Source organism: Oratosquilla oratoria, chromosome 21, assembly GCF_046742065.1.
Source record: "Oratosquilla oratoria isolate Oo_2021 chromosome 21, ASM4674206v1, whole genome shotgun sequence".
NCBI classification, from domain to species: domain Eukaryota; kingdom Metazoa; phylum Arthropoda; class Malacostraca; order Stomatopoda; family Squillidae; genus Oratosquilla; species Oratosquilla oratoria.
The window spans coordinates 25,426,300-25,453,954 of record NC_134797.1 but is presented as its reverse complement, the minus strand read 5'-3'; the positions used below and the strand labels follow the sequence as shown (position 1 = coordinate 25,453,954).

The window sequence follows — 27,655 nt, the reverse complement described above, 5'->3', positions numbered from 1 at the left end:
GGACAGCATAACGGAGGGACAGTCGTAGTATAAAATTGTCATCATTTCTCTATGAACAGAATTTCTTCTATCATAGACAAAATGATGTGTGGCTCTGGTCCGTAGGGGCGCCCCATATAGACCCTAAAGTATCGACTGCATGCTACTTTGCCACAATAACAAGCAGCCAATACCCCAGACGGGTATATATATATATATATATACATATATGTATATATATATATTTATATATATAATCACACCTGACATGAACCACTCTGGCGTGCCAGTTGTCAGGACATCATCCAGCATTAAAACAGTATTAACACTGTATAGGCCTGGCCACAGATTCAAACTACCCCAAATGCAACCATTACACAAAAGAAACAGAACACCCCATACTGCAATGCCCCACACTAATAATCCCCACACATTAACACGGTATATCTTCTTGAGTGACTTGTAAACCAACTTTGAGGTTGCTAGTTACCTGGATTCTGCAGTTGCAAGAGAGCAGGGGTAACAGAGTGAATTATCATCTGATACACTATTTTTAGATATACTACCTTGTATCACTTTTATGTATTTGTGTATGTATGTAGGAAAATATATTAAGTACTGTAAAGAAAACATCAGCTATTGATGACTAACTTTAGAATCCAAATTGTTGGTACTTTTTCAAGAAGGGATACAGGTCTTGTTTTTCTTTTTCACAGGTTGTAAATAGTGAAGATTTTGATCTTCCATGGAGGTTAGAAGCTGGCAGTACTCAGGAACAACAGTTTACTTTTACTGCAGAAGATGTTACTGTTCCACACAAACTAAGAGGATCATTATCTTATTCTGTTGTAAGTTTTAATTTGGTAGAATCTCAATCCTGTCTGTTACTTCTTGCCAACATATTTCCCTCTTTTATATATATATATATATATATATATATATATATATATATATATATATATATATATATATATATATATACATACATACATACAAAGTTTAGATAAAGAAGTTGACATAATGGGAATAGTAGAAACTGAATTTAAAAGTAATCTACCACCAAATACTGTGGGCCAAGGTCTATACAATTGTTGGATGAAGAATAGAAAGAAAAAGCAGGGAGGGGGAGTATTATTTTTGACTAGGAAAGACTTAAATGTGACAAAGATTACAGAGGAAAAAAAAATGTAGAACCAATTATGATAAAAGTTGAAAGCAACCACATGAAAAGTAGAATATTTGTAGTAGTGTATGTACCCCCGAAAACACAGTCCTGGACAGAAAATGATCATTCCAAAATATTGGAAGATACTAAGTATGAACTGACTGATATGATGAAGGAAAGAGGAAATATAGTAATTATGGGTGATTTTAATTCAAAAGAAATATATTGGGAAGAAATGACAGTAAAGGGTGGAGAAGATATCTGGGGCATCTTGCTGCTTGACATGACCATTGAATACACAATGACTCAGTGGATAAAGGAAAATACTAGATACAGAAACAATAAGGAACCATTGAGACTGGATTTGATACTTACGTCAGAACCTGAAATTGTGGACAGAATAGATTACAAAATACCAATAGGAAAGAATGACCATGTACTAATAGAATTCGAACAAAAAGAACAAATAGACCTAAGAAGAAATGAGAAACATAGAATAGGAAGAAACAAAGATGGAAGAGAAATGAAATATACTTAAAGAAATTTATAATGAGGGAGTGAACAAATATATACCACAACAAAAGCAAGAAAGAGTATACATAAAGAACTGGTACAACAAAAATGTAGTGAAGCTAAGGATAAAAGAGACAAAGCCTGGAAAAAATGGAAAAAAAAAAAAGCAAATGGCAAATATACATCAAATTAGGAACGATTATGTAAAAATATGCAGAGATGAAAAGAGAAACTATGAAAAAGAAATAATAGAAAAATACAAGGAACAACCTTAACTATTTTACTCTTGTACCTTCTTTTTTCTGCCATACAACCCTCTGCCTCATTCTTTCTTTGTCCTCAAAGCAACTGAAAGTTAGTGTTCAATATTTCTGCTTTGAACTTTTACATCTTCATACACTGTTTCACCTACTTTCAACTGTGCATACATATACCAAGGGCTTTTCTTCCTTGCCAGGGAGGTAACGAAAGTCAAAAGGCATAATTCCACTCCCACCCATTTTGTCACCACCCATTCCACCCCCATCCACCATCCCTCTCATCTTGACTCCTCATGGATGATGGGTCATCCCTGCATCTTATCTATCCCCCTTGGTCAGAAGCAATGTAGCAGATGCAGTACATCCACAGCAAAGATGCTTCATTTAATCAATGACTACCCCTCTCCATACCCTCATGCAAAAACATTGAAGACGGGGAGAAATCCCTTTGGGTTGCATCAAAATATCATTCACACACAACCACGCCCTACCCACCCATCCCCCAACCACTTCCTGTCATGTATCATAGCATCATCTATATACAGCCATTCTCCACCTACCCCTATCTTCTGCCTTCTCCCAGCCTTCTTCAACAAACATCCCCATGTTGCTCAATGCCCCTTTCACCTCTTCCATCCATCTCATCCTCAGTCATTCCCTCGGGTTCACTCCATCCACCTCTACCTTCCACTTTTTTTTTTTTTTTTTTTTTTTATCCTAATACTCTTTTTATCAGCCTTATCTCCCATCTCCTTTTCCACCACCACTCTCCTCCTCACCTCATTTCTCACTCTATCCAACCTTGTAACTCCTACCATACTTCTCAGACATTTCGTCTCAAAGACATTTAAACTTTTCTTCTCTTTGTTTTCTTATATTCCATATCTCTGCACTATACAGTGCTGTTGGCACAATCACCCTTTCATACAATCTCTTCTTAGCATCCATTCCCAGATGTCTTTTTCTCATTACACTTTTTAATTCGCCAAGGTACTTACTTGCTTCTCTCAATCCTCAATCTACTTTTACTCCTCCCTTGCTTGCCACATGTGACTCCAAGTACCTAAAGCTATCCACTTTCTCCAGCCTCTCTCCTTAAGACTCCCTTCCAAATTGCTACCATCCTCTCTCATTGTACATCGCTTCACTTTACTTTTACCCAGGTAAGGGGATGAGATTTACAAGGGGAGAGGGTGGCAGTTTTAACTGTACATTTTGTAATTATTAGATTTTGCTTGATAGCATATTTTAATAAGTGCTATTTTTTCTTTTCCACAGGATGGTATGGCTTCGGAACTGCCATTGAAGGTGGATTTTGCCATTACTTCTTTCCTATCAGGCAGAACAGCTAGCAGGGCTACATTTACAGACCTGCTGGCATCAGGGCAGCTAACAGCACGATCTTCTTTCACAATAACTGATTTTCAACTTCCATTTTGTGAGGTATGTAACAGGCTTGGTAACTGCATGTGTGTATATGAATTCATTAACTGAATTCCTAAGATATATCAGACAGGTAGTTGGGTGTGTTCAATAGTGCTTTCTCGTAGGTTATGGTGTTATGTACCCCCCCTACCTGGAATAGGTTCACCTCCCACATCCCTCTACCCTTATCAACCCATTTCAAAACTCTACTTTTCACTCTTTTGTTCACCTCCCTTACCTCACCCATAAACATGTTGAAGAACCATGGTGATATCACAACCCAGATGCATCTCCACATTTAGCTCAACCTTAAACCATTAATTCCTATGCCAACCTTCACATATACCTTGCTATTCATGTAATAACTTTTTTCCACCTTCATCAGACTTCTCCTTATCCTATACATCCTCAATACACTCCACAATGTCTCTCTATCAACCCTCATCATACACATTCTCCAATTCATTGAAAGCTAAAGAAACATGTTTACCTTTGCCAAAAATTTCTTACCTATGTGTCTATTGATGGGTATCCTCTCTCCCTGCCTAAACCAAATAAGGAGGTACATTAATTCTCATCTTCCCAGGCATCTCATCACTATCACTCACATTCCACATATCTCTTCAAGCCATTGCAGCCAAAGTTTTCCTACACTACCCAATAACCATCTGTTTTCTATATATCCCTCCCATAAGAACATATTACTTAAGAAAAACTATGAGACCTCCTTACCCAACAAACCCCACCCCATATCTTCTATCAGGAGACTTCAGTGTAAGATACCACATATAAGGAGACACCACTACACACTAATATCCTCCCTACTAATGACCTCCTATCACTGAACAACACTAATCAACCTAGCTTCAAATTCGTGTATGGTTCCTACGTGGTCTGTGTCCTTAGTTTCCAATTTTCATATTTAGTTTGAATTCATCTTTTGTTCCAGTTTAGGCTATATCACCTAAACTATTCCAAGTAGTTATGCATATATATGGAAAATGTATTTCTTCATATCCTGTGTGTGTGTATTTACCTAGTTGTATTATATGGGAAGGGGAACTATGCTTGTAGTGACCCGTCTTTTTATCTTGCAACATTTAGTTTGTTCTTAAATTCTTGTATAGTGTTTGCACACACTGTTGTTTTGTCCAATTTGTTCCAGACATCCACCACTCTGTATGGATTTCTCTCTCTCTCTCTCTCTCTCCCTCTCTCCAGATTTCTTCTATAACTATCCTTTTTGAGTTTCTTTTCATGTCCCCTTGTTTTTCTTTTATCCCACTTTAATAAGTCTTCAAGTCTTCTCTGTCAAGGACTTGCATGCCTTTCATGATTATGTAAATGGCCAATAGATCGCCTCTTTCTCTTCTTTGTTCCAAGGTTGGTAATTCCAATTTAGACAATCTTTGTATGTCAATTTTGAAAGTGTTGGTGCCATCTTTGTCGTTGCTCTTTGAATTCTTTGTATTTTCCTTGTATTCTTTTTTGTACTGGGTGTCCATAGTGTCGCAGCATATTCCAGTTTTGGTCTTATCAGTGTGACTAGTATTTTTTGGACCATTACTTCATCCAAGTGATTAAAAGCCATCTTTATTGATCTTAGTAAATTGTAGGTTTCTGTAACTATTTTGTTTATATGCTTGTCTGGGACATGTCTTTGGTGATAATTAGTCCTAGTTCCTTTTCGGACTAGTTCCTTGTTCCTAGTTCCTTTTATTGTACTGATTTTATATTGTCCTGATATTTTTTTTTTACTTTTCCAAATTCCATTATACTACATTTCTTAATGTTGAAGTTCACTTTCTGCTTTTGACTCCATTCCCAGACTTTGTCCAGGTCTCTGTAGCAATTCACAGTCTTTTTCCTCTTTCTTTAGTAGTTTTGCGTCATCTGCATAGAAGTTTATATAATATTTTACACTTTCATCCATGTCATTTATATATATAGCAAACATTATCAGAGCCAATAATGAATCTTGTGGGACTCCACTTATCATTTCTTCCCAGGTCAAGTTTTTATCTATGAGCACCACTCTCATTTTTCTCCCATGCAAGAAATTTTCCATCCATTTCAGTAATTTTCTATGTACACCTATTGTTTTGAGTTTTCTTAATAGGTTTTTGTGTGGTACTTTATCAAATGCCTTTTGTAAGTTTAGGAAAGCACAGTCTGCCCATCCGTCCCTTTCTTGTATTATATCTATTAACCTTGAATAAAAACAAATCAAGTTTGTGGCACAAGATCTTACCTGTCTAAAACTGAATTGTTTTGGATTTAGTATATTGTTCTCTTCTTGTTCTCTACTTTTGATGTCTTGTTCTTCTACTTCTTGTTCAACTTCTACTTGTTCTTTACTTTTGATGGATTTAGTATATTTTTCTCTTGTTCTCTACTTTTGATGACTTTTTCACAGATTTTTAACTATTGTACTTGTAAGGGAGACCTGTCTATAGTTTGTTGGGTCTTCCTTGTCTTCCTCTTTATATATTGGCACAATATTGGCATTTATCCAGTCTTGCAGTACCTTTCCTTCTTTGAATGAGCATTCTATTCTTATATATTTTTGTGTAGATGCATGTATAATATAAAGTAAATAAAGTATGGTTTGTTTTATATCTTCTCATATAACACAGGTACTAGCAGCAGTTACTCATGGTGGGAGCTTGGCAGTAGTGGAGCAGGTTGATTCAACAGCTTCACTCTATGGACGTTCACTTCATGGGCATCATGTCTGTCTTCTTCTCAAAAATGCAGTAAGGGCCTTAGCACTATGTTTAAGTGTTATTTATTTATGTAAAGATATCAGATGTATTTGATTAGATGCTTATTTTCATACTTAGAATACTGTTAGTTCTAGTTATGTACCTCAAAATATCACTCCTGTTAAGAAATTCCAACTAGTTTTTCTAGTGATGCCTCAGTATAGTTTTCATTATATTCAAATTACACAAGTGTGGTGAGGTTTTCTTTTCCAGGGGTTTTGTGCCTGTTGTGAATCATGTTTTCAAGGTCTTGCAACTCCCTTTGCCTTGTCTCCCACTTAGAAAGAGGTTAGCAAGATCTTGAAGTGGGAGTCAGAGACATGACATTTGAGGGAAGACCAGCTGTAGTCTCACCACCACCTATTGATACCACATAAGTTCAGCTCTTAGCAGGAAATTGATGCTTAGTGTGGAACAATGACTGAGACTTACAGTATATTCATTCACTATCTAAACTTTCCTCCAACTGTTCAACAACTTTATTCTCATTAACAACCAAAAGCCCTGTGGCAATGGTGCATCATAGTTGGAGCAGGAGATGGATGTCTGGAAAGATCTATTTACATTCCATGCAGCAGGTAGTGCAGGCCAAGTGGTCACTGTAGGCTGAGGGGGCAGTACAGCTCGGTAGCAGCTAGCATGAGGTAGTAGACCATTTCATGGTCTGTTTTGCTCTCCGTACATAGGGAAGAGGTTAAAAAAGGCAGCTCAGACATAGACCCCATCATTCTAACCTGGTTGGGGAGCTGTCCCTGGCAAGGTGACTGTAGCTGCAGTAAGAATGATGAAGAAACCCCTCTGCTGTATACCCACCCACATCCATGACAATCAGTCAATCATTATGTTGCCCCTGGTCTCTCATGCAGGAGATCTGCTGCCTCCAGGAAACTGCCAACAGCCCCTAGGTGGGAACATATGGAACTAAGAAAAGAGATATTGTGTTGTTGCCTGGGAATTGTTAGTGTGGGGCATTGTAGTACAAGGTGTGCTGTGTCTTTGGTGTAGTGGTTGCATCTGGGGCAGTTTGAATGTGTCCAGACCTGTTTTGTGTTGGTACTATTTTAGTGACATATGGTGTCTTGAGTGCAGGCTTGCCAGTGTGGTTCTTGTTGTTCTCATTTGGTGTGGGAGGGTTTTCTCTGTGGAGCTTGTATTTGGGTTTGGCTGTCTTTCTTGGAGGGCATGTTTAGTTATTTGGGTGTCAATATGTTTCTCTGTGGGTGGTTTGTCTGGTATGGGTGGAAGGTTATGGTAGATGTATAAATAGTTCTGTTCTGATGGTTGTGTTTGTGAGACAAAGAATGGGTGTTATTTAGAGTTCTAGCATAGAATTGTGTTTCTATCATTTTCATATGATATTCTTGTGGAAGTATTTTGGTTTCTATGTGTAGGTATCCTAAAAGGGTAGTTTTGATGCATCCTGTTGTTAATGTCAGTGTTCCATTCTGCAGTATTTGTAAATTGTCTGTGTTCAATTTGCTGATTTTTGGGAACCATACTGTGGAGGCATATCCTAGGGTGGTTCTTATGAACTGTTTGTGGATGGCTATTATAAGTTTCTTTTTGTTATACAAAGTCAGTGTTTGTTTTCTTACATTTGGGAATGGATGCTAAGAGAAGATTGTATGAAGGAGTGATTGTACCGACAGCAGTGTACAGGGCAGAAACATGGGACATAAGAGAGGAGTTTGAATGTGTTTGAGATGAAGTGCCTGAGAAGTATGATAAGGGTTACTAGGCTCGATAGAGTGAGAAATGAGGAGGTGAGGAGGAGAATGGGGGTGGAAAGGGAGTTGGGAGATAGGGTTGATGAAAGAGTATTGGGATGGTTTGGACACATGGAAAGAATGAGTGAAGAAAGACTAATAAAAGAGGTGTGGAAGGCAGAAGTGGAAGGAGTGAACATGAAGAGGTGACCTAGGATGAGAGGGATGGATGGAGTAAAAGGAGCATTAGGAAAGAGGGGAATGTCTGTTGAGGAAGGATGGGAGAGGACAGAAGGTAGGGGTGAATGGAGAATGGTTGTGTATGGATGATGCTGTGATGCAGGAGGGAGAGTGGGTAGCAGATGAGGGGTGAGGGAGTGGATGTGAGAAATAAATTGACACAGCCGATTTAATGAAGTGGCCTTGCTGTGGATGTGCTGTGTCTTGTGACACTGCCTCTGACCCAGGGCAGTGGACAAGATGCAGGGATGACCCATCATCCAGGAGGTGCCAAGATAAGAGGGAGGAAGGAGGGTGGAGGGGAGTGGAGTGTATTAGGGATGGAATGGGTGAAAATGGTTTTTATGCCTTTTTCTTTTTGGCTACCTCCCTTGTAAGGGGGAAAAAGCCTTTGGTATATGTGTATCTCTGGGGACCTAGTCAAAAGCTTTGTTCATATGTATTGCAACCATAATGTTCTTTCTGGTAGGACATATTTATTGAATCCTCCCAGTACTTGTGTGATGTTTGTGAGCAGTGTCTCTCAGGTAAAGAAGCAATAAGAGTATATCAATCCATGAAAATATCTACATATACCAAGGCTTTTTCCCCCTTACAAGGGAGGTAGCCAAAAAGGAAAAGGCATAAAATCATTCCCACCCATTCCATCCCTGAATACACTCCATACCCCTCCACCCTCCCTCTTCCCTCTTATCTTAGCACCTCCTGGATGACGGGTCATCCCTGCACCTTGTCCACTGCCCTGGGTCAGAAGCAGTGTCGCAAGACACAGCACATCCACAGCAAGGCCGCTTCATTAAATCGGCGACCCCCCCTCTCCGTCCCCCCTACTTTTACTATGTTAGATAAATGGGTAATTCTGCAGGATCTCTTAAAAAATATGTATTTCACTTATTAATATCTAATTTTACTCAATTTACTCTCCTACAGACCATTGGGCGACTAACAGTTGATGGCAAGAGCACAGAAGGGACGCTGCTGTCCAACACATTAGATCATATGAAGATGACTCTGGTTGACATGCAACAGAATTAAAAGGAATCTGTAGGGGAATTAGCTTTGAATGTTAATCATGTGGTGTAGCTTCTTGGGGAGATGCACTGTACATAGGGACTGATGATTTGTCAAAATTCAGTCATGTTGAAAAAAAGTGGTCCAGTTGAGTTGCAGATGGAAAGGCTGTTGGTGTACATAGTTACACTGTTGTCAGAAGAAGGAACATTGATGATAATTTTTGAGTTAGCTGCAATGTAAAGAAGGATGCAATGTAAGTAGAACTAATCCGTAGCCATTTCATCTATGGCTTTCCTGAACCACAGAGGGTATGGCTTGTTGTATAGCTTGTGCATCTATCCAATTTTTATCCTGCCTGACTGAGCACAGGATATGCAGAACTACCATATTATTTGAATTGTTTTAGACCAAGTAGTTGAAGAGATGAGTTGAATCATAGCCTATGATTATTAGGAGCTCTATACAGTCCATAAATAAAGTCAAGTGATGCAGAATTTGCATGCTTGTGTTGTTTTGTACATGATCCAATGCTGTGACATTATCCTAATCTAGGTTATGTGGCTATTTTTCTACTGATAGGTTAGACTAGATCAAAGAATGGCCCATAGTTGGTATAAACACTGATATTAAAAAAGTGGCCACAAAGCTAACAGCACATGAACATTATGGTGGTGATCGTGCAATGAGACGATACTCTGTACTACCTTTTCATGCTATCAACTTGTCATAGTCATTCACCAGTAGCAGGAAGGTCCTTTGTAGCAATCATTCACTGCTTTCTCTATAACAGATCTAGATTCATCAATCTCAAAAGTGATATGAAAGCTTATATTCACACTTTCAATTTCATCAACTGAGCCATTTTGAAGGCTTTGTCAAATAGTCAAGCTTCAGTTGTTATGTATTACTCTTCTCAATTTTTTTTTTTCTCAACCTGAGTGTGCAAATGAACATTCCTTCTCTCTGATTTTGATTGTGAACAGTTTGAACCAGAGTTTGCCATGAACTCCACACCCACTGCAGTGGCCTCAGATTACACATGAATATGAGGTGTGTACTGGATCTGATGATATACTCTACATATGTATGCCAGTAATGTTTTGATACCAGGTATTCCTGTGTAAGGAATAGAGAATTTCTAGTGTTGATTTACTACTTATTGTTGATTTTTTAATGTTTATTCGAAAATATTAGATCTGACTTATTATTTATCTGTTCCAAGACCATTATATTCTAAATGTTTTCCTTTGCAAAACTGCCCAAGTACAATTTGACTCAAAAGTTTTACATTATACAAGTGGTGGGCAGCCAGTTTCATGGTTTCTTGCTATGTTTCTTCCTGTTGCCCTACCTTGCCAATTGCTTGTATGTAATTGGTAGGGCTTGGGTACAGCCAAACAGTGATGTGCCAATTGTTGTAAGCATTACTCGGGTCTTGATAGGCATTATATAAGAAAAAAGGTGGTGTCACATGATCATCACAGCTAGTTCTCAGTTCAGTGTCTGAGGATGGTGTATGCTCTGGCTTGAAAATAAAAGATTTAAAAACTCCTTCACAAAATATAATGACACAAGACTAAGGGGAGTCAGACAATAATAGTTGTAAGTTTGGTATAGTTCGAGGAATAGTGGTTTGGCGGGGGTGAAATGTGAGCAAAACAGGTTGGCATATCTTTGTTTTGGTTTGTTGTTACTTGACAGGTGTAGCAGGATGCATTGCTCTCTTTCTTGCTGATCTTTAGTTTCAATTATAGTTCTGCATCTCTTCTGTTTTACATGTAAGCACACAGATACACAAATTTTAACTAACAAATTAAAGATATATTATTTGCTCATTGTGTTTAAAACTATTGGTTGAGGTGTATTAAAATGGTAGTGCCTGTGGCCACAAGGCAAAACAAGTGTTTGTTGGGTTTCTTTTCTCTGGCATTAACTTCTTTAAGGACCTCTACCATCAATATTAGAATGTTTAATTTTTTATTTATGACTGCATATTTTGTGTTTTTGTAGCTTGAATCAGATGTGTAAGATTACTAATGGCTTCCATAAGTTCAAGCTTGATCTTTGATTCTTTCCATGGCCTCCACATGGTGCAGATAGAGGACCAGACTGGGATGTGGTAACAAGTTTCAAATTATCCTCTTTGTATCATAGCACTGAGGAACCATTTCCACCCTTAAAAGTTTGAGTGTCGAGACCAAGCACTCCCAGCCTCATTTATTGACCTTTCTATGGCATTCCAGATTGAGTGTTAAACATATTTTGTTATATCAGGATTGTCAGATGAATTCTTCCCTGCCTTTAAGTCATTAGTATATTGATATGTTGTGCAGAATGTTATGAATAAAATGCCTCATTATTAGGTTTTATTATTTCATCATGGTATTTCTTTTAAATGGAAAATCATAGCTCTGATACATAGCCTTAAATTTCCTTCATGTGGGGTATAGATTGCATGAGTTTTATGCAGTCAATATTTTAAGGGCTTAAATGATATCCCTGTGTGGACTAGAGCCATGAAGCATTATTTTATGATTGGTGACTCCACTCAAAATAGAAAGCTGATTTATCTATCAAAAGGACTCTTCCCCCTTATAAGGGAAGTAACCATCCAAGGCATGCACCCACCCTTCGTCCATCCAACAGTAATTTGTTTTTCTTTGTATCTTAGCTCCTTGTGGGTATAGAACCATCTCTGTCCCCCACACACTTCTTGGGTCAGAAGCACTGCAGCAAGACACAGCACCTCCACAGCAGGGACAATAGCTGAATCTGGTTTACCCCCACCACTTCATTACATGGTGACCCTCCTGTGTCTACTCACAAGTAATTGGAGAAATGCAGGAAAAACCCCTTTGGCCCATGTCAATTTATAACCATTTTCCACCTGCACCTGTCCCTTGCCTTCTCCCTTCCCTGCTCATCAGACATTTCTCTTTTACCCAAGGCCCTCTTTTGTCCCATCCAAGCATCTCATTCTTGCTCTTCCTCTCAGGTTTGCTCCATCCACCTGTGCTTTTCACACTTTTCACACTCTTGCAATGTACCCAAATAATTCCAGTATTCTTTGAGCAATCATTTCTCCCAACTCTCCTCCCCTGCTTTCCACTTTACCTCACCTCTTTTCTCACTCAATCTGTCTTCATAATCTCCACAATACTTCTCAAATACTTCATCTCATACACATATAAACTTCTTTCTGCCTTCTTTTCATTCAAAGTCTCTGTTCTTAACAGCATTGTAGGCACAATCACTCCATATAATCTTCTCTTTGTATCCATCCCTAGATTCCCGTTTCTTATGACACTTTTTAGTCTTCCAAATAATTTACTTCTCTCTACAGATTAGCTCCAACCCACTCCTCCATCTCCTGCTATATGTAACCCTGAATACTTAAAACAAACCACCTCCTGAAGTTTTCCTTTTTCAAGACTTACCTCTTCTACCCTCTCTTTTTAAGACTTGCCTCCAACTTGCTACCACCCTCATCCCCTTACATTTCATCACTTTATTCTTAACTTTCTCCTTTCACATACCCTTATGAACTCTGTCACTAACTGTCTTAGGTCCACATCTAACCTAGCCACAAGTGCAGTATCATCTGCAAACAACAACTGGCTCACCTTCCTCTTCCCTTTACTTTCACTGACCATCTCCAACCCCCTTACCATCACCCTCTTATTTATCTCCTGTGCCACAGCATCCATGGTGACATAATACAACCCTGGCACAACCCCACTTTCACCTAAAGCCACTCACAATTTGCAAGCCTAATACAAGCTCTACTACTCGTGTAAAAGGTGTTGGCTGCCCTCGACTACTTTCCCCCCAACCCATACATCAGCAACACCAAAAATACTTTGTCAACTCTGTCATGCGCCTTCTTCAGATCCATAAAAGTGCAAAAACATCCATACCTTTTCTCTAAAACTTTTCACAGATCTGCCTTGCTACAGAAATTTTATCCTCTCATTCTTTGGCTTTCCCAAATACACACTGTTCCTCCTCAATTACTCCCTCTGTTCCCCTCTGGATTGTCTCAGTTGTATTAACATCCTTCTGTATTCCTCTCTACCTACTTTTAACAGACTAATCCCTTTAAAACTACCACATTAATATTAATGCCCCTTTCCCTTTGTAATGTGGAAATTGCATAGGGATTCACACCAAGAAAAAAATTAGATTATTTTGGAAGAGAACGATATAAATATGAATTTAGAGTAAAATTGAAAGCAATATTGGTCAGTTTTTAGATTCTAGTATTCACCTTCAGACTTTCACACAGATGCAGTGGAGGATTTTTATTGGAAAACATACAGTATGGATTCTAATGTGTTTTATTGGAAAACATACAATTTATATTCTAGTGTGTAGAAAAAAATATTGAATGCATCCATCTTCTAAATAATATTCATCTGTTTTGTGTAAATGTTTTTCTGTCTTCTTGAAATGTCCATCCTTTCTGTAGAGTTGTAGACGATAGTTTCATAAGGAACTCCAGTGCTTGTCTCTGGAAATCTCTGTCACACTCCAGCTTCTTCCTAATGATGTTCTTCTTTTTCCTGCTAAATGCTGGCTCATTTTTCATCAATAATGTCTGAAAAAAAAAAACCAGTTGATTATGTTGTATAACTTTGAAGTACCTATTATCTGATGATGAACCAAAAAAAACTTCTGTCCTATCTTTATGCAGAATATTTGAGATATTATTTAAGAAAATACTACCAAGTCCAAGTTGCTGTTTTAATTGCTGGCACTTTGGAAATAACAAGCAACAGTGTCACCGTTCAATAGGCATATTCATTGTCTTGTGTTAGGTTCCCACACATGGATCCCCAACCCCAGACCCAGCCAAATGCTCAATCTGCAGCCAAAATCACAGAGAATTCACACGACACTGCATGTTGCTTTGAGAGTGAAAGCCTCCGCTTCCAAGACACGAGAGCCAGGAATTACGTATGCAAAAGCATTATGATTCACCACCTCAGCATGATCCCCTACTACTCCCACTCTAACAGCCCCACCAAGTGAAACCACAAACACAACTTGAGAACCCTCAACACAACAAATTACCCCGACAACTTGAGAACCCGCAACACAACAATTTACTCCGCACAATCCTGCATTCCCTCTAGTTTCCCTACTCAACTCTCCTATCTTTTGCCGACGACACCCACATAAATCGCGCAGTGCTGGAGAGTGAAGACGTACGCCATCTACAAGACGACCTCGATATGGTCGATGCTGGGGCTAATGATTGTGATATGCAGTTCAACGAAGAGAAGTTTGAGGTCATGAGATATGGTACCAACCAAGAAATTAAAGACAATACCGAACTGTACACAGAAAGAGGAATGACAATCATACCAAAGCACATGTAAAATGTCTGGGTATATATCTAGGAGATGACGCCACTTTCCAGCACCACATCATGGAGACCGTGAAAAGGGCATGGGGGATGGCCAATTGGGTATTACGGACTTTCTCCTCAAGAGAGACAGAGGTAATGCTAAACCTTTGGAAGGTGCTAATCCAACCTATCATGGACTACTGTAGCCAACTCTGGTCTTCACATAAACAAGGAGACGTCCAGAGGCTTGAGGCTGTCCAAAGAAATTACACCAGGCATATTAGAGGGATGAAGGATCTCAATTATTGGGATCGCTTGAAAACACTAGGAATCTACTCCCAACAAAGGAGAGAAAGGTAAAGGGTCATCTACACATGGAGAATCCTGGAGGGCCTTGTTCCTGACCCCATGCCCTCAACAATCAAATCCATGCTACAGTGTAAGACATGGATGCAAGTGGGTTAAGACCTTACTGGCATCCAGCCTGGGGGCACAAGGGACCAAAAATTTTCAACTCTCTTCCAAAAGAAGTGAGAGAGAGAACCAACTGCTCAGTGGACAGCTTCAAGCAGCATGTGCTGGACAGATTTCTATGCCAGGTTACACCGCCATCAGAAGGTTGTCCTCCAACACCATAGCAGACCAACTGGACCTTGTGAGGAGGGACAGCAGGGCTGGCAGCAGCGGTAGGTCACTACGGCTGTGAGGACGGCCCTCGGAACTTCTCCAAGTAAACCAAGTAAGTAAACTCCACTGTATAGAAACCCTAATTTTTGCCAGTCCACCACATCCTCCCACTGTGAACCCATCCTCTTCTTCCCTTCACCCTCCCCATCACCAACAATGCTCCCCTCATTGTTCAAAAAAAGAAGCTATTACCCACCCAAAACAATACAACAAATAATTTAATATGCACAAATGATCACATCTGTTCTCTATCTCAAAAGTGCCACCAAAGCACTATTTGAAGTACTCAAGACATTCTACCCCACCTTGGGCTTGTGCTGCCCAAAAACATGAGGTCTAAGCTGACTTATACTCTAACCTTGCACCAATCCCACTTCCCTGTTCCATAAAGGCACTTCCTACAGAAAACAAACTAGGCTCGGGTGATCCTGTGGACTGGGTTTGCCGGCTGTCATATACCAGATTCTTAAACTTCACAGTCCTCCCAGGCCCAACTGAAATAAGTGATTACTGGTTAGGCTCAACTTCCCCATCCCCGTATTTCTCTCTCCAAACCCTCATCCATCAAAGATATTCCCTCTTCCAAAACATGGATGCACCCACTTCCTCCCGCCATGCACCCTCAACCTACTCATTATAAAGGACCAACCCCCTACCCCCATAAAAAATACACCTCCTCTTCCAAAAATTGGACACACTCACCCCTTGATCTAGTTCTTCAACCTGCACCTTATACCAAATGGACATTCCCTACAAAGTCGCCCAACACGAGAAGACAAACTTTCCCTCCTCTTTATCTAACCGTTAATATCCATTCTCACTGAGCCACCCGACAACAGCCACCCAACCCATCTCCAACAATCCCTTTTAGCACACAACCTATACTCACAATTGTATCTCGTTAACCCAAATACTTATGCACTCAGTTCTATGATGGAAATTGTGGACTCATCCCAAACTCCTCCTCCTCCTCCTCCAACTGTCTGCCCACAAAAAGCACAACTAGGTACATGTACATTTCCTCACTTATGAGATTATAGATTTGTCCCTTCTCTTCCTTCTCAAGCCAAATGAGGGCGAGGACATCCACCAGGCAAACTTCCTGTTTAGGCTTCCATCTGCCTCGATTTCCATCGTGGCATTTTATATGGCTATCCCCTTGTGTACCCATGTATTCCAGTGAGGTCAGCTGGCCAGCTGTCACGAATTGAGATCAAAGGATGAATTACCTTCCTGACCTCTTTCCTTGGCTTGGAGGCTGATTTGTGGTCAACTGGGTGTTCTTGGTTCTTGCTGCTGATTAAACAGATATAGAAATAACTTTTCGCAACATGGACGAAGAAAAACAAAACAGTACTTGATCCACCCTAGATGAGAATATGTGTGTATATGTGCGTGTGTGTGTGTGTTTGTGTGTATGTATGTGACAATGACTTTTGTATGCCTGCTTCTCCATCTACAGGTCTGGTAGTTGGTAGAGTAAGACTCGAATGATGGAGACATGAACCTACACCAGTCATGCGCAGGTCCCGTGGCTTGAGATTGGAACTTGGGGCAGTGCTGCTGGTAGTCTTCCACCTTCGCGACGAGGTCATCCATGGCAAAGGAGTCGCAGCCACCATCTCCTCCTGCCGTCCAGGAAGCGGAGAAGAGCTCTGGATTGTAGTAGACGCACTGGTTGGGTCCCTGGAGGTCGCCAGTGACCTCGCCGTCACGGGCTCCGCACAAACCACCTGTGTTATACATGTCCATCTGTGGATGAGGAGGAAAAGACAAGTTAACAAGAGGTGCAATCGCGGTGTGTCTTTGCCAAGTAACTCTACTGTGGAAGGGGAATCCCAAAAGATGAATATGATCTAGTATGAAAAATAGTCCATCGAGAATACCATGATATTTTTTACGCTTGACCGGGCAGAGAGGCGCCCTCCTAGCTGAATGTAATTGTTTTCAGACAGCCAGAGAAAATAAACAGTATTGCCCAACAAAAAGTAGTTTCGAAAGTTAGAGTACCACAATACCAAATTTTACAAGATCATGGGTCGACCTTCCCACAACTTCCACTGAGCTCGATTGTGAGTTAAAAATTAAATATACGAACCATCATGATGAGTGAAATGTGCAAAAACAGGGTTATTTAGGCACATGGTGTACAAGTTTAGCAGTTAAATGTGAAAATGAAGGCCATACAAAGTTTAAGGATGGGGCGTCCCACAATCTCTGAACTCTTTTTTTTTTCGATCATAGGCACCTTCACGGCAACGTGGGAATCTTTCAGGGACACGGCCAATATGTCGGGGAACTCGACGAAGATCTGGTCCTTGTACACCTCGACAATACACATATCCATCTCCTTGTAGCGAACTACCTCGCGGTCCCTGGCCATGATCACCAGCTTGCCGTTCACCTGAAAAGTCATAGAAAAGTCAGAGAAGCTAACTAGCAAAGTAATGACGCTACCACTCTACTATGCAGGACATTCAAAAAGAATGATCTGGAACTCGTCCTAATTATTCCTTGATATCAACTCACACAGTACAATATGTATTCTTAATTCCAGTGAGTCCTATATTCAGGAGAGCTATCCAACAAATGTATTAATTATCTCTGCCACTGGGGCTCAAACTATTGTCTGTGCGACTGGTTACCATAAGGTAATGACATTATCATTGTACTGCGTAGCCCTATCACCTATTGTCCTCTTAACAAGAACTACCCTACCCTTTCCATCTTTTTTGTTTTCTCCCCTTGCACCCATCCTTCTTCTCCAACAGACCACCCTCCTTAGATATAAAAGGAAATAGTACTGTGAAAATCTAAATGAAGAAGAGGTATGGGAGGTGGAGACCGCCTTACCTGATACATCTTGTGCTGCTGGCACATGCTAAAAGCCACCATATAGATTAGTTTTACCCCTCTATGGGTGCTAAGTAGATATCATTGATGGGCTCCTCAGGGATCGAGTAGTGTTGAACGTGACTCGAATCCTGAGGATTCGAAGCTCAAGTCTATCGCTGTTAGACAGTACATTAGTTGCATGGTAGCATAGGTCCCTGTCTGCATCTCTTTACTACATTAGTCCTCAGAGTAGTCTTTGATTGACTGGGAAATTGAGAAAGTCTTGATTTGAACGATTTACCCACGAAATTGGTTTTATCATAAACCTGTAAGAAAACGCATGATTTTATCCTCTCTTTTTGCTACAATAACTCTCGTACTTTGATTTCATCAGACGTGATGTCAGCGACGATCATGCCCATTGGGTTGATGAAACGTAATTGGATTCCTGGCTCTGGATATTCGACGTAGCGGTGGAGGAGCATCCAGCTCTCGTGCTGTTTAACGTCCATCGCTAACACTCGCCAACACAAACTCCTTTCTAGTGGATAAGTCGTGCCATCGAAAGTGTCGACCTGTTGGAGGTTATGTCCGTTATCGAGCGAGGCAGGGTGTGTTTTGTTTAACAGTCATGAGATTGAAGCATCACATGAATATTTAAAGTCTAGTTCACATTTTTTTAGGAACATCATTGTCTCTAATGCATCCAATGAAATATAAAATTTCTTATGAAATTATCATGAAATATATCTGCTGAATGGTGTCTACGTTGAGACCTCTTTATGACATATGTGAAGAATATTTTACAAGGGTGATTTTGTCGACATTGGTGAGGAGTTAACAGAATGCTTAAATTTAGACAACTAGGTGGTATTTGACAAAAATATTCTTGGTCAGGTGAATAGATGATACCAAAAACATTGGCTAACTTAATAAGAAAGGACAGCTGAGATGACAGTGAGTAAAGAGAGAATAAGGAATGAAATGGAGAGCTAAGAACAAAAGGAGACTAAAACAACTATGGCGGTGATTTTGTTGGTGCTAATCTTGTGAAAACTTTATTACCAAAGCTGATGAACAAAGGATTCAGAGCGGTGTTGTGAAGAACTGACTGCCTACATCTTTATTCATAAAGATTCCCAGATCAACTAAAGTGAGTTTTACCTTTTGACCCGACCTTATTCGAAGATATTTTTCTTGACTTACGTGATCCTCGTAGACATGACACTCGTCGTGGATGAGAGCGATGCCGTGGGTGGTGTGATGGTAGTTGTGATCAAACGAAGCAAGGTCATAGACAAAGTCAGGCAAACGCAGATGGTTAATGAGAGATGTCTCTGTAGGCTTGTGCATCCAAATATCCCAGAGGTTGTTATCAATGCTCCTGTCGGAGAAAAAAATATATTGTTCTGCCTAGACCGCAAGGGAGAACGGGTCACCACAGAGAAAGTAATAACAGTTGCAAGACAGACCTCGACCAAAAAGATATATTAGGCATATCAATACGCAATACTTATCAAATAACCGAACGTGAACAAGGTTTAAGAATAGGAAAATAGAAAAAAAGGGGAAATTATTCTTCCAAGCAACTCTTTTCAACCAACTAAACTGAAGAATGGGTAAAGAAAGATAGTGATAGTAATAATAATAATTATTATAATAATAATAATTATGATATAGGTACCCCCACAAAATTTTCAAAAAAAAATTAACCTTTATATTATTGTTGCATATGAAAGACAACTTTATTAGAAACAAAATGCTTTTTAAATTTTTGAAATAGCTTGAAAAATAAGGGAGATACGATTTTTTGAATTATTTTCTTAGCCCGCATTTTTGGCTCGACTTTACCATAACAAAGTGTTAGAATTAAGGGTGGTAATTTGTAAAGATTTCGGTAAAGAAATACACATTAACTCTAAACCACTGGTCCAATTTTATTAAAATTCGGAATACTTGGGTTTTATGGATCAACAAATCACATGAGCATGTCAAAAACAAAGTGAGACATCTCCATCATACCATATTTGCCTTTTCATGGCAACCATGAAGCTGTCGCTAAACGCCGACCGAAGTCGACCGACGCCGACCAAAACCACACAATCACGGTTTTTGCTCAAATGCATAATTTATATATAAAAAATAGCACATGGTTGCATTATTTGACCTATTTTCTTTAAAATGGATAATTTCCACGTAAAATGATCGAAGAGAAGTTACGTTTTTATCCTCTGAAAAATTATCAGCCGGCAACCAACGCCGACGAAACCCAAACAATGACGTTGGTTGCCGGTTGATAATTTTGTAGAGGATAAAAACGTAACTTCTCTTCGATCATTCTACATGGAAATCACACATTTTAAAGAAAATAGGTCAAATAATGCAACCATATGCTATTTTTTATATATAAATTATGCATTTGAGCAAAAACCGTCATTGTGTGTTTTTGGTCGTCAATGGTAATAGTAAACAAAATTGAACGCGAACTGGACGAATCAGTGTCATGGGTGATATAGCTATATTCCGGTGCTTTTAGCTAAAACACGCATAAGTCAATTTTCTTAAGCTTCTCAATTCTGGGAGAAAATAGGTTGAAAAACTTGTTTATGTAACTTAAAATTATGTTTAGACATTCTTTACCTTAATATTTTTACTCGGAAAACTATGTTGCCGAGTTTGAAAACCAAATTTCCGTTTAAGTCGCTGAAAAATTGTTTCTATTTCAAGAATTAGCCTTACACTTGCAAAACAACAAGGTAATTTGAATATCTTGCGCATGCGCAAAGCGCGGGAAGCATTCAAATTGAACTAAACAAAAAATAGTGGGCCGCAACATTTGGCCATGAAAACAACACAAGATCGACAGTGGCGCCGCGCGCGGATTCCGGGGTACCTAGATAATAGTAACAACAATAATAATAATATATATGAAATAGTAATAATAATAACTAAATAATAATAATAATGATAATAATAATAATAATAATAATAATAATGCTAATATTAATAACTAGCGGCGGCTTCACCATGGGTGTTTGGCCTTCGGCGCAGCTCACTTCGCGAGCGGGCGTTTCGCGCCCTGCCCTTCGTGGGGCTCGGCCCTTAGGGCGAGCTTGCTTCGCTCACGGCAAATCAATCGTCTACGTTGCCGTGACGTCAGCGTTCTTGCCAATCAGTCGTCTACGTTGCCGTGACGTCACCACTCTTAGCCAATCAGTTGTCCCCGTTGCCGTGACGTCACCACTCTCAGCAAATCAGGTTCTCATTGACTTACCAAATCACCGTCACCATATTGGTAGTTGGTGTTGTACATCCAATCACCCTTACGGAAATGCCCCCAAAACACCGCCACCGCTGAGGTAATTTCAGAATAATGTTCAGACATATTTTTATTTATAAATAGAATAATAATAATAACTAGCGGAACCCGTGTAAATTACACGAAAGAGAAGAGGGTAAATCATTGCATCAAGATGGCAAGAGAGGTAGGATATCCTCTCCCTCTGTTGTCCTTCAGGGTACACTATAATGTCACGCTGGACAGGAGGTGCTCCATCATCACCGACAAATATTGCTGCAATTTCATCATTTGTTGGATTATTATATCTCCTCGCATCAGGGCCGGCAATAAATTGCATGGTTATTTTTCTGGGAGGGATATTTTGTAATGTAGCTCTCTGTTGCTCTTCAAGTTCGACAGTTCTCATGTTTTTATATGCCCCTACATAAAGATTATCGACCATTGCTTGAGATATTTTTTCGAAAACTGAATATAAGCAATTAGAATTTTGATTAGCATTTGACCTCAGATTTAATGCTTCATTTGTTTCAATTATATAGAGCTGTCCATATTTTCTTTCTTCATTTTCATTTGATCTTCGAGACCTTCCAGAACTTCGAGACCTTCCAGAACTTCGAGACCTGCCAGACCTTCGAGAACTTAGGCGCTTTCGAGAACTACGGCACTTTCGAGAACTTCGGCACCTTCGAGAGCTTCGGCACTTTTGAGAACTTCGGCACCTTCGAGAACTTCGGCACCTTCGACAACTTCGGTGACATCGAGAACTTCGCCGCCTTCGAGAACTTCGGCGGCTTCGCGAACTTCGGCCCCTTGGAGAACTTTGGCACCTTCGAGAATTTCGGCACCTTCGAGAACTTCGCCACCTTCGACAATTTCGGTACTTTCGAGAACTTCGAGAACCTCGACACCTTCGAGAACTTCGGCACGTTCGAGAATTTCGGCACCTTCGAGAACTTTGGCACCTTCGAGAACTTTGGCACCTTCGAGAACTTTGGCACCTTCGAGAACTTTGGCACCTTCGAGAACTTCGGCAGCTTCGAGAACTTCGACACCATGGAAGGTCGTTGCTTTTGATGTAAGCGTGACACACAAAATAAATGAATAACACACACGCTATCGTGTTATTATATAGATAATAATGATAATAATTATAATAATAAAGTCTACGGAACAAACATGCCTCATTTCAACCATTCAGTTTTGCGTGACACACAAAATAAATAAATAACACACGCTATCGTATTAACATATATGACAATAATAATGATAATAATAATAATTATTATTATTATAATAATAATAATAGTAGTAATAATAATAATAGTAATAATGATAATAATGATAATGATGATAATAGTAAAAGTAATAATAATAATAATAGTAATAATGATAATAATAATAATGACAATAATAGTAATAATAATAACAATGATAATAATAATGATATAAATAATAATAATAGTAATAACAATGATTATAATAATAATAGTAATATTATATAATAATAATAGTAGTAATGATAATAGTAATAGTAATAATAGTAATAATAATAACCACAATAATGATAATAATAATAATCTAGGTAAATAAGAATGGGGACAGAACTAGAATATTTTACTCTGTAGGCCTATGGGTATTCTTGATCAAATCTTTACCTCTAAGAATATTTTCTACCTCTGATCCACCTTTTCATTTCACAAGTTCTGTGTGTATATATATATATATACAGAAAGATCACTAAAACAACACGTGATCCACAAATTTTGCTGGTAACCACTAAGGAAATCGGAAGAAAACAGTAATTCCCAAGCGCTTTCGTGTAATTCACGAAAGCGCTTGGGAATTACTGTTTTCTTCCGATTTCCTTAGTGGTTACCAGCAAAACACACACACACACACACACACACACACACACACACATATATATATATATATATATATATATATATATATATATATATATAATATGCATATATACATATATATATACATACATGTATGTGTGTATAAAGTGCACAAACGCTCTTTGATGGCTTACCTGGTGGCATCAATAGTAAGGACACCGGGATCGTTCTTGGCTTGGCAGTAGTTGTGACTCACGAGAGGGAAGAGGGAAGTTTCTAGATAGCCATTCAAACCATAAGTGAAGTCCATTAGTGGCGAACACTGCAGCTGTATTGGTAAGATATGCATTAATGAAATACCTTCCAATTAGATGTCTAATACAATCGTGATAATAATAGAAATAACAAGATTACCCGATGAGCAGGTTCGTTGTTGGGTGAGCGTGACATATGACCATAGTATCTCAACTGTTGTTTTGCAGTAATGGGAGTAGTTACTTGTCCCATGTCGGCACAATTGAGTATTTTTTTTTTTTTTCTAAAAGGGATGTCTCCGTAGAGACTGCCGCATCCACTAGTTGTCACAGTTCTATGCATTACCCAGTCCATTCGAGCACTAAAGAGAATTGGAGTAAGGACATCCCTGTCTCATGTTGGAATACACCAAGTAAAATGTGGATTTACCCCTGATCCACTTCCCAGGGTTTTTAGTGTTTCAGTGCAGAGCAGAAAAGAGACTAACACTTTCACTTGGTATTTCTCGTAGCCCCGGAATCATCCATTGTGTCTCTTGTTACGAATCGAACGTTTTCTTGAAGTTGACAAAAGATATGAGTAGATTCAATAGATTCTGTCGAAAAAGCATTTTAGCATTAGATGAGAACGAGGAGCTGAGATCCGGTCAGCTATAGATTTCTTATGCATGAATCCACACTGCTCATGATGTTGGATCTCTAATAAAGGATCTTGTATTCACGTCAGAAGCACATGATCAAACATCTTAAAAGGGATACTTAGCAGTGTTAGGCTTCTGTGATTATTGAAGTTTTATCAATTATCCTTTTTCTTCCTGACTGGGGATATAAGACCACGATCTAAACTAGTGCCACAGACTTCTTTGGTCTTCACCATCCTTAGCCTGCCAATGTCCGTCTTCATGACAACTGTAGTATCTGGCTCCTCCTCTGGGAAATTAAGTCACTACTAACAGGTCCTTAAAGTCTCCCATCCAGCTAGCCTAACCTGTAGCTGTCACTAAACGAACATCTCTATATCGAATAGAATCTAATTGCGGCAATGATTGAGAGCACAGACGCTTCATCGCATTCCAGGTGAAGCATTTTTTTTTCCAAGATGAAACTGTCTCTTTCTCGTCATCCAAAAAGGGATTACTGAACTATATTTTTGTAGTTTCAGGTTTACAATTCCTGTTTAATTTTCTTTATTGAAAACTGAATGAGGGAACATCACCAGCCTCATCCTCCTCTACCTGCATTTGTCATTCAATGCACACCCTAAATTGCTGGCCATAGTGTTTATCGATAGTTCGCTGGCGTCTAACAGACAAAATCAATAGAGACAATGGACACTATCGCAACTGAATCAGATTAACTGGTGGAAACCAGGTGCAGAAAGAGTACAGTTGTACTCCTAAGTGTAGAACTGAAAAAAAAGTAATTTGTTTAGGCGCTTGGTCCCAGTACTCACCAGGTCTTGATTCCAGCTGACATGGGCATGGAGGCTATCGTAGACTGCCTGAATGTGTTCTTGGACTTGTAGGTCCTTAGCACAGAAGTCCCCAGACTCCAGTGTTGACAAGATCAAGTCTTTGCGTTGCTGCGTCATGTCTACGGAGGCCTAAAAGATATTGAATAATCTGATCTTAAAAACTTATCTGTATAAATGGCACAATTAGTTTTGATGGAAGGTACATTTGATAATACTCAAATATTCCACGAAGATATGCAAGATACCAGATGCAAAAATACACAAAGGGTTTACACGGTGTTGGGTTTAGACTAATTGACCTGTAGTTTAGAGGGTCTTATATTGAGTGCTTATAGTACATCATTAGCACTAAATTGGCTGTTTCCCAGGTAGTCGGAGTTGAGTGCAAGGATTTCGTTTGGGGAACAAACATCTGTACCAGATCGGTCAATATAGTGCTGATTACCTGGTATGCTTTATTGGTGGTTAGAAACTTTAGTTCACTATCCCAATCTAGATTGTGGCTTCTATGACAAATGGGATGAAATATTATGGTGAAACAGGTATGGAAAATGAAGGGGACAAGGCAGTTCCCATAGTGAGAAAAATGTGGCAAAGTTGGCACTTCTAACAGTCGATTACACTCAATTGTGAATACAAGGATTAGAATGCTACCTGATTTAAGAAACTTTGGTTCGCTTGTTGGGGTCCATTGCGTGAGAATAAATTGCGAAACACTGCAAGTTGATCAATAACATCTGACCAAACAATGGATTAAAAGTCGATGTCGGAACCAGGATCATTTTTTCACCTGAGCATGCATCGGAAATGAATTCAGTCAGCTTTGTATTATCTTTAAGAGAATAAGAAAGGGGCGGATCACAATCCAAATATACTTTTTTTCTAGGAAAAATAATAAGAGTGTTAGGAGGAGTGTACTGATCAAAAATGTAATTGACACTAATATCGTCACTCACACAGAAACTCCATGCATAGGAAGATGAGAGTTAAAGTAATTTCTGAGCACTTTATCGCTTAACAGGTCAATCGAATTATCAGATATTGGATGTTGAAGACAAGAGTCAGTCATAACAAGGAAATCCAGCTTCGATGACCTATAAAACTGATCTACAAAATATAGCTTATTTTTTTTTAGATAGTTAAGGTTGACGAGTCCTATACTCAGGTACTAAATGTGTGATGGATTGACTAGAAAAAAAAATGAGGGTTCCCGTGGCTCAAATGGGGGACGAGCAGGTTGCGCAGTAGTGATCTGAGATGTAGAAATGTCAGATGGTCCTATGCCAAAACTATTGATGTTGTTCACAGGGGCGGCTCCAGTGGCCTGGGCAAGTGGAGGCCAAGTCCAGTGTGACACGTTCGCATGTTCACTAGGGTGATCAGGCTGGTTAGAAATATAAAGATGGTTACGGTAGTGTTCATTAAGAATGAGTCAGGTCACGAGTTATATATATCATTGAACTTTGGGTTTCTGAGAGATTTTTGCCGTATCAAGTATTTTGTGTTCGGTGCTTTTATCTGGAATTTGTGCTCGAACAAGATTCTCTTTGACAGGAGAAGTCTAGTGTAACTGGGTACTTCTATGTATGAGAAATTTGGAAACCTCAGTGAAATTCTCACTTCAGACGTACTAGTGTCAAGCCCTTGCTACTTCCGGGTTCTCCTTACCTTGCTGATGTCCCTTCCCGAAGTCCCCTCTCACCAACATGAGACATTGGCAACAGACCATGGGGCCTGGAATGCTTACGTAAGGCCATGTTTGAAAGGAGCCATTTTTTCATGTTTTGTATTCCATTTCATAATTTATGGCAATATATTCAACCTTAGGAATTGGGAAAGTAATGCGTAATTGGAAGTGTGTATGTTCGTATGTATGCGCAATTATTCTCGAAGTTTCCGTGAGAGTCGTAGTGATCGTCATTCCTGAATGCTTATTTAATTATCATTTCAGTTCTTGTAAGGTGAAAGTGGGATAAATGTGTAATAGGATATCGTTGTACATATATCTATATATTTATATTATCTTGAGTGTCTGTTGGTTTCTGTGTGAAAGGGAATAAATGGAACTAATTGGGCAAATGGCAACTTAGGGAAATTTCCGGCGTGCCCAGAAAAGACGCGCCAGTCAGTCAGAGAGAGAGCGTGTACTGGATCACAATAAATCAGTGATATGTGTCCGTGTCTTTAGTGCCCCATCTCTAAATGTTGAATAAAACCATTAACAGATGGTAACATTCAAAACACATTCATTTGTCTTGTCTTTACAATCCCCTGTGTAAACTCACTTTTATTTCCACGACGGGAGCAGCGCTGCAGCTTTCTCCTACACGCATCTTGAGGCTGAACTTGCTCTCGAGGTCGTGGTCAAGGGTGTCGGAGAGATCCATCAGTGGGGAAGGTTGAGGGCGCGAGTACTGGACTTCAAGGCACGTCTGGTGTAGAAGTGAAAATTATGCAAAAACAGCATGAACCTGCTTTGGGTATCGCTATTATTCTGTTTCTCTACATACAATTAAGCAATGAAAGACTTAAAAGACAAAAAGAGTCCGCAAAATTTTTTTTTTTTGAGAGAGAGAACAGGAAAAGGTATATGCTAGAACAAGGAACTATCTAAATTCTCTTTAAGGATAAATTGTGTAGGAAAAAGGGAAAATGTTAAGAGGAAGAGTGATCAAGATGTTCAGTGAAAAAAGTTATCATTAATAGTACCTTCTAAACTTGTCATTATTAGTATATTCTAAATTTATCATTAGTACACATTAAAGTTATCATTAATAATACCTTCTAAACTTGTCATTATTAGTACCTTCTAAACTTGTCATTATTAGTATATTCTAAACTTG

General features: G+C 39.2%; 2 protein-coding genes across 6 annotated transcripts in view; one reads left to right on the top strand and one right to left on the bottom strand.

Annotated features, from left to right (window-relative positions):
• g (adaptor-related protein complex 3, delta 1 subunit-like garnet) overlaps positions 1-11,427 on the top strand; it is a 98,670-nt gene extending 87,243 nt beyond the window's left edge. For all 5 annotated transcript variants that reach the window (XM_076204547.1, XM_076204545.1, XM_076204543.1 and 2 more), the window contains exons 23-26: positions 696-827; positions 3,196-3,360; positions 5,979-6,098; positions 8,984-11,427. In XM_076204547.1, the coding sequence (XP_076060662.1) occupies positions 696-827; positions 3,196-3,360; positions 5,979-6,098; positions 8,984-9,088 (522 nt within the window). In that variant the 3' untranslated portion in view covers positions 9,089-11,427. The remainder of the gene's footprint in view (positions 1-695; positions 828-3,195; positions 3,361-5,978; positions 6,099-8,983) is intronic.
• Positions 11,428-13,390: 1,963 nt separating this feature from the next.
• Positions 13,391-27,655, bottom strand: part of LOC143036798 (hemolymph clottable protein-like) — an 80,295-nt gene continuing 66,030 nt past the window's right edge. Inside the window, exons 26-33 of the mRNA XM_076204542.1 lie at positions 27,098-27,244; positions 24,792-24,941; positions 23,279-23,412; positions 19,146-19,323; positions 18,320-18,514; positions 17,353-17,508; positions 16,616-16,856; positions 13,391-13,664 (exon numbers count right to left, since the gene is read on the bottom strand). Coding sequence (XP_076060657.1) covers positions 13,645-13,664; positions 16,616-16,856; positions 17,353-17,508; positions 18,320-18,514; positions 19,146-19,323; positions 23,279-23,412; positions 24,792-24,941; positions 27,098-27,244 — 1,221 coding nt within the window. The 3' untranslated portion in view covers positions 13,391-13,644. The remainder of the gene's footprint in view (positions 13,665-16,615; positions 16,857-17,352; positions 17,509-18,319; positions 18,515-19,145; positions 19,324-23,278; positions 23,413-24,791; positions 24,942-27,097; positions 27,245-27,655) is intronic.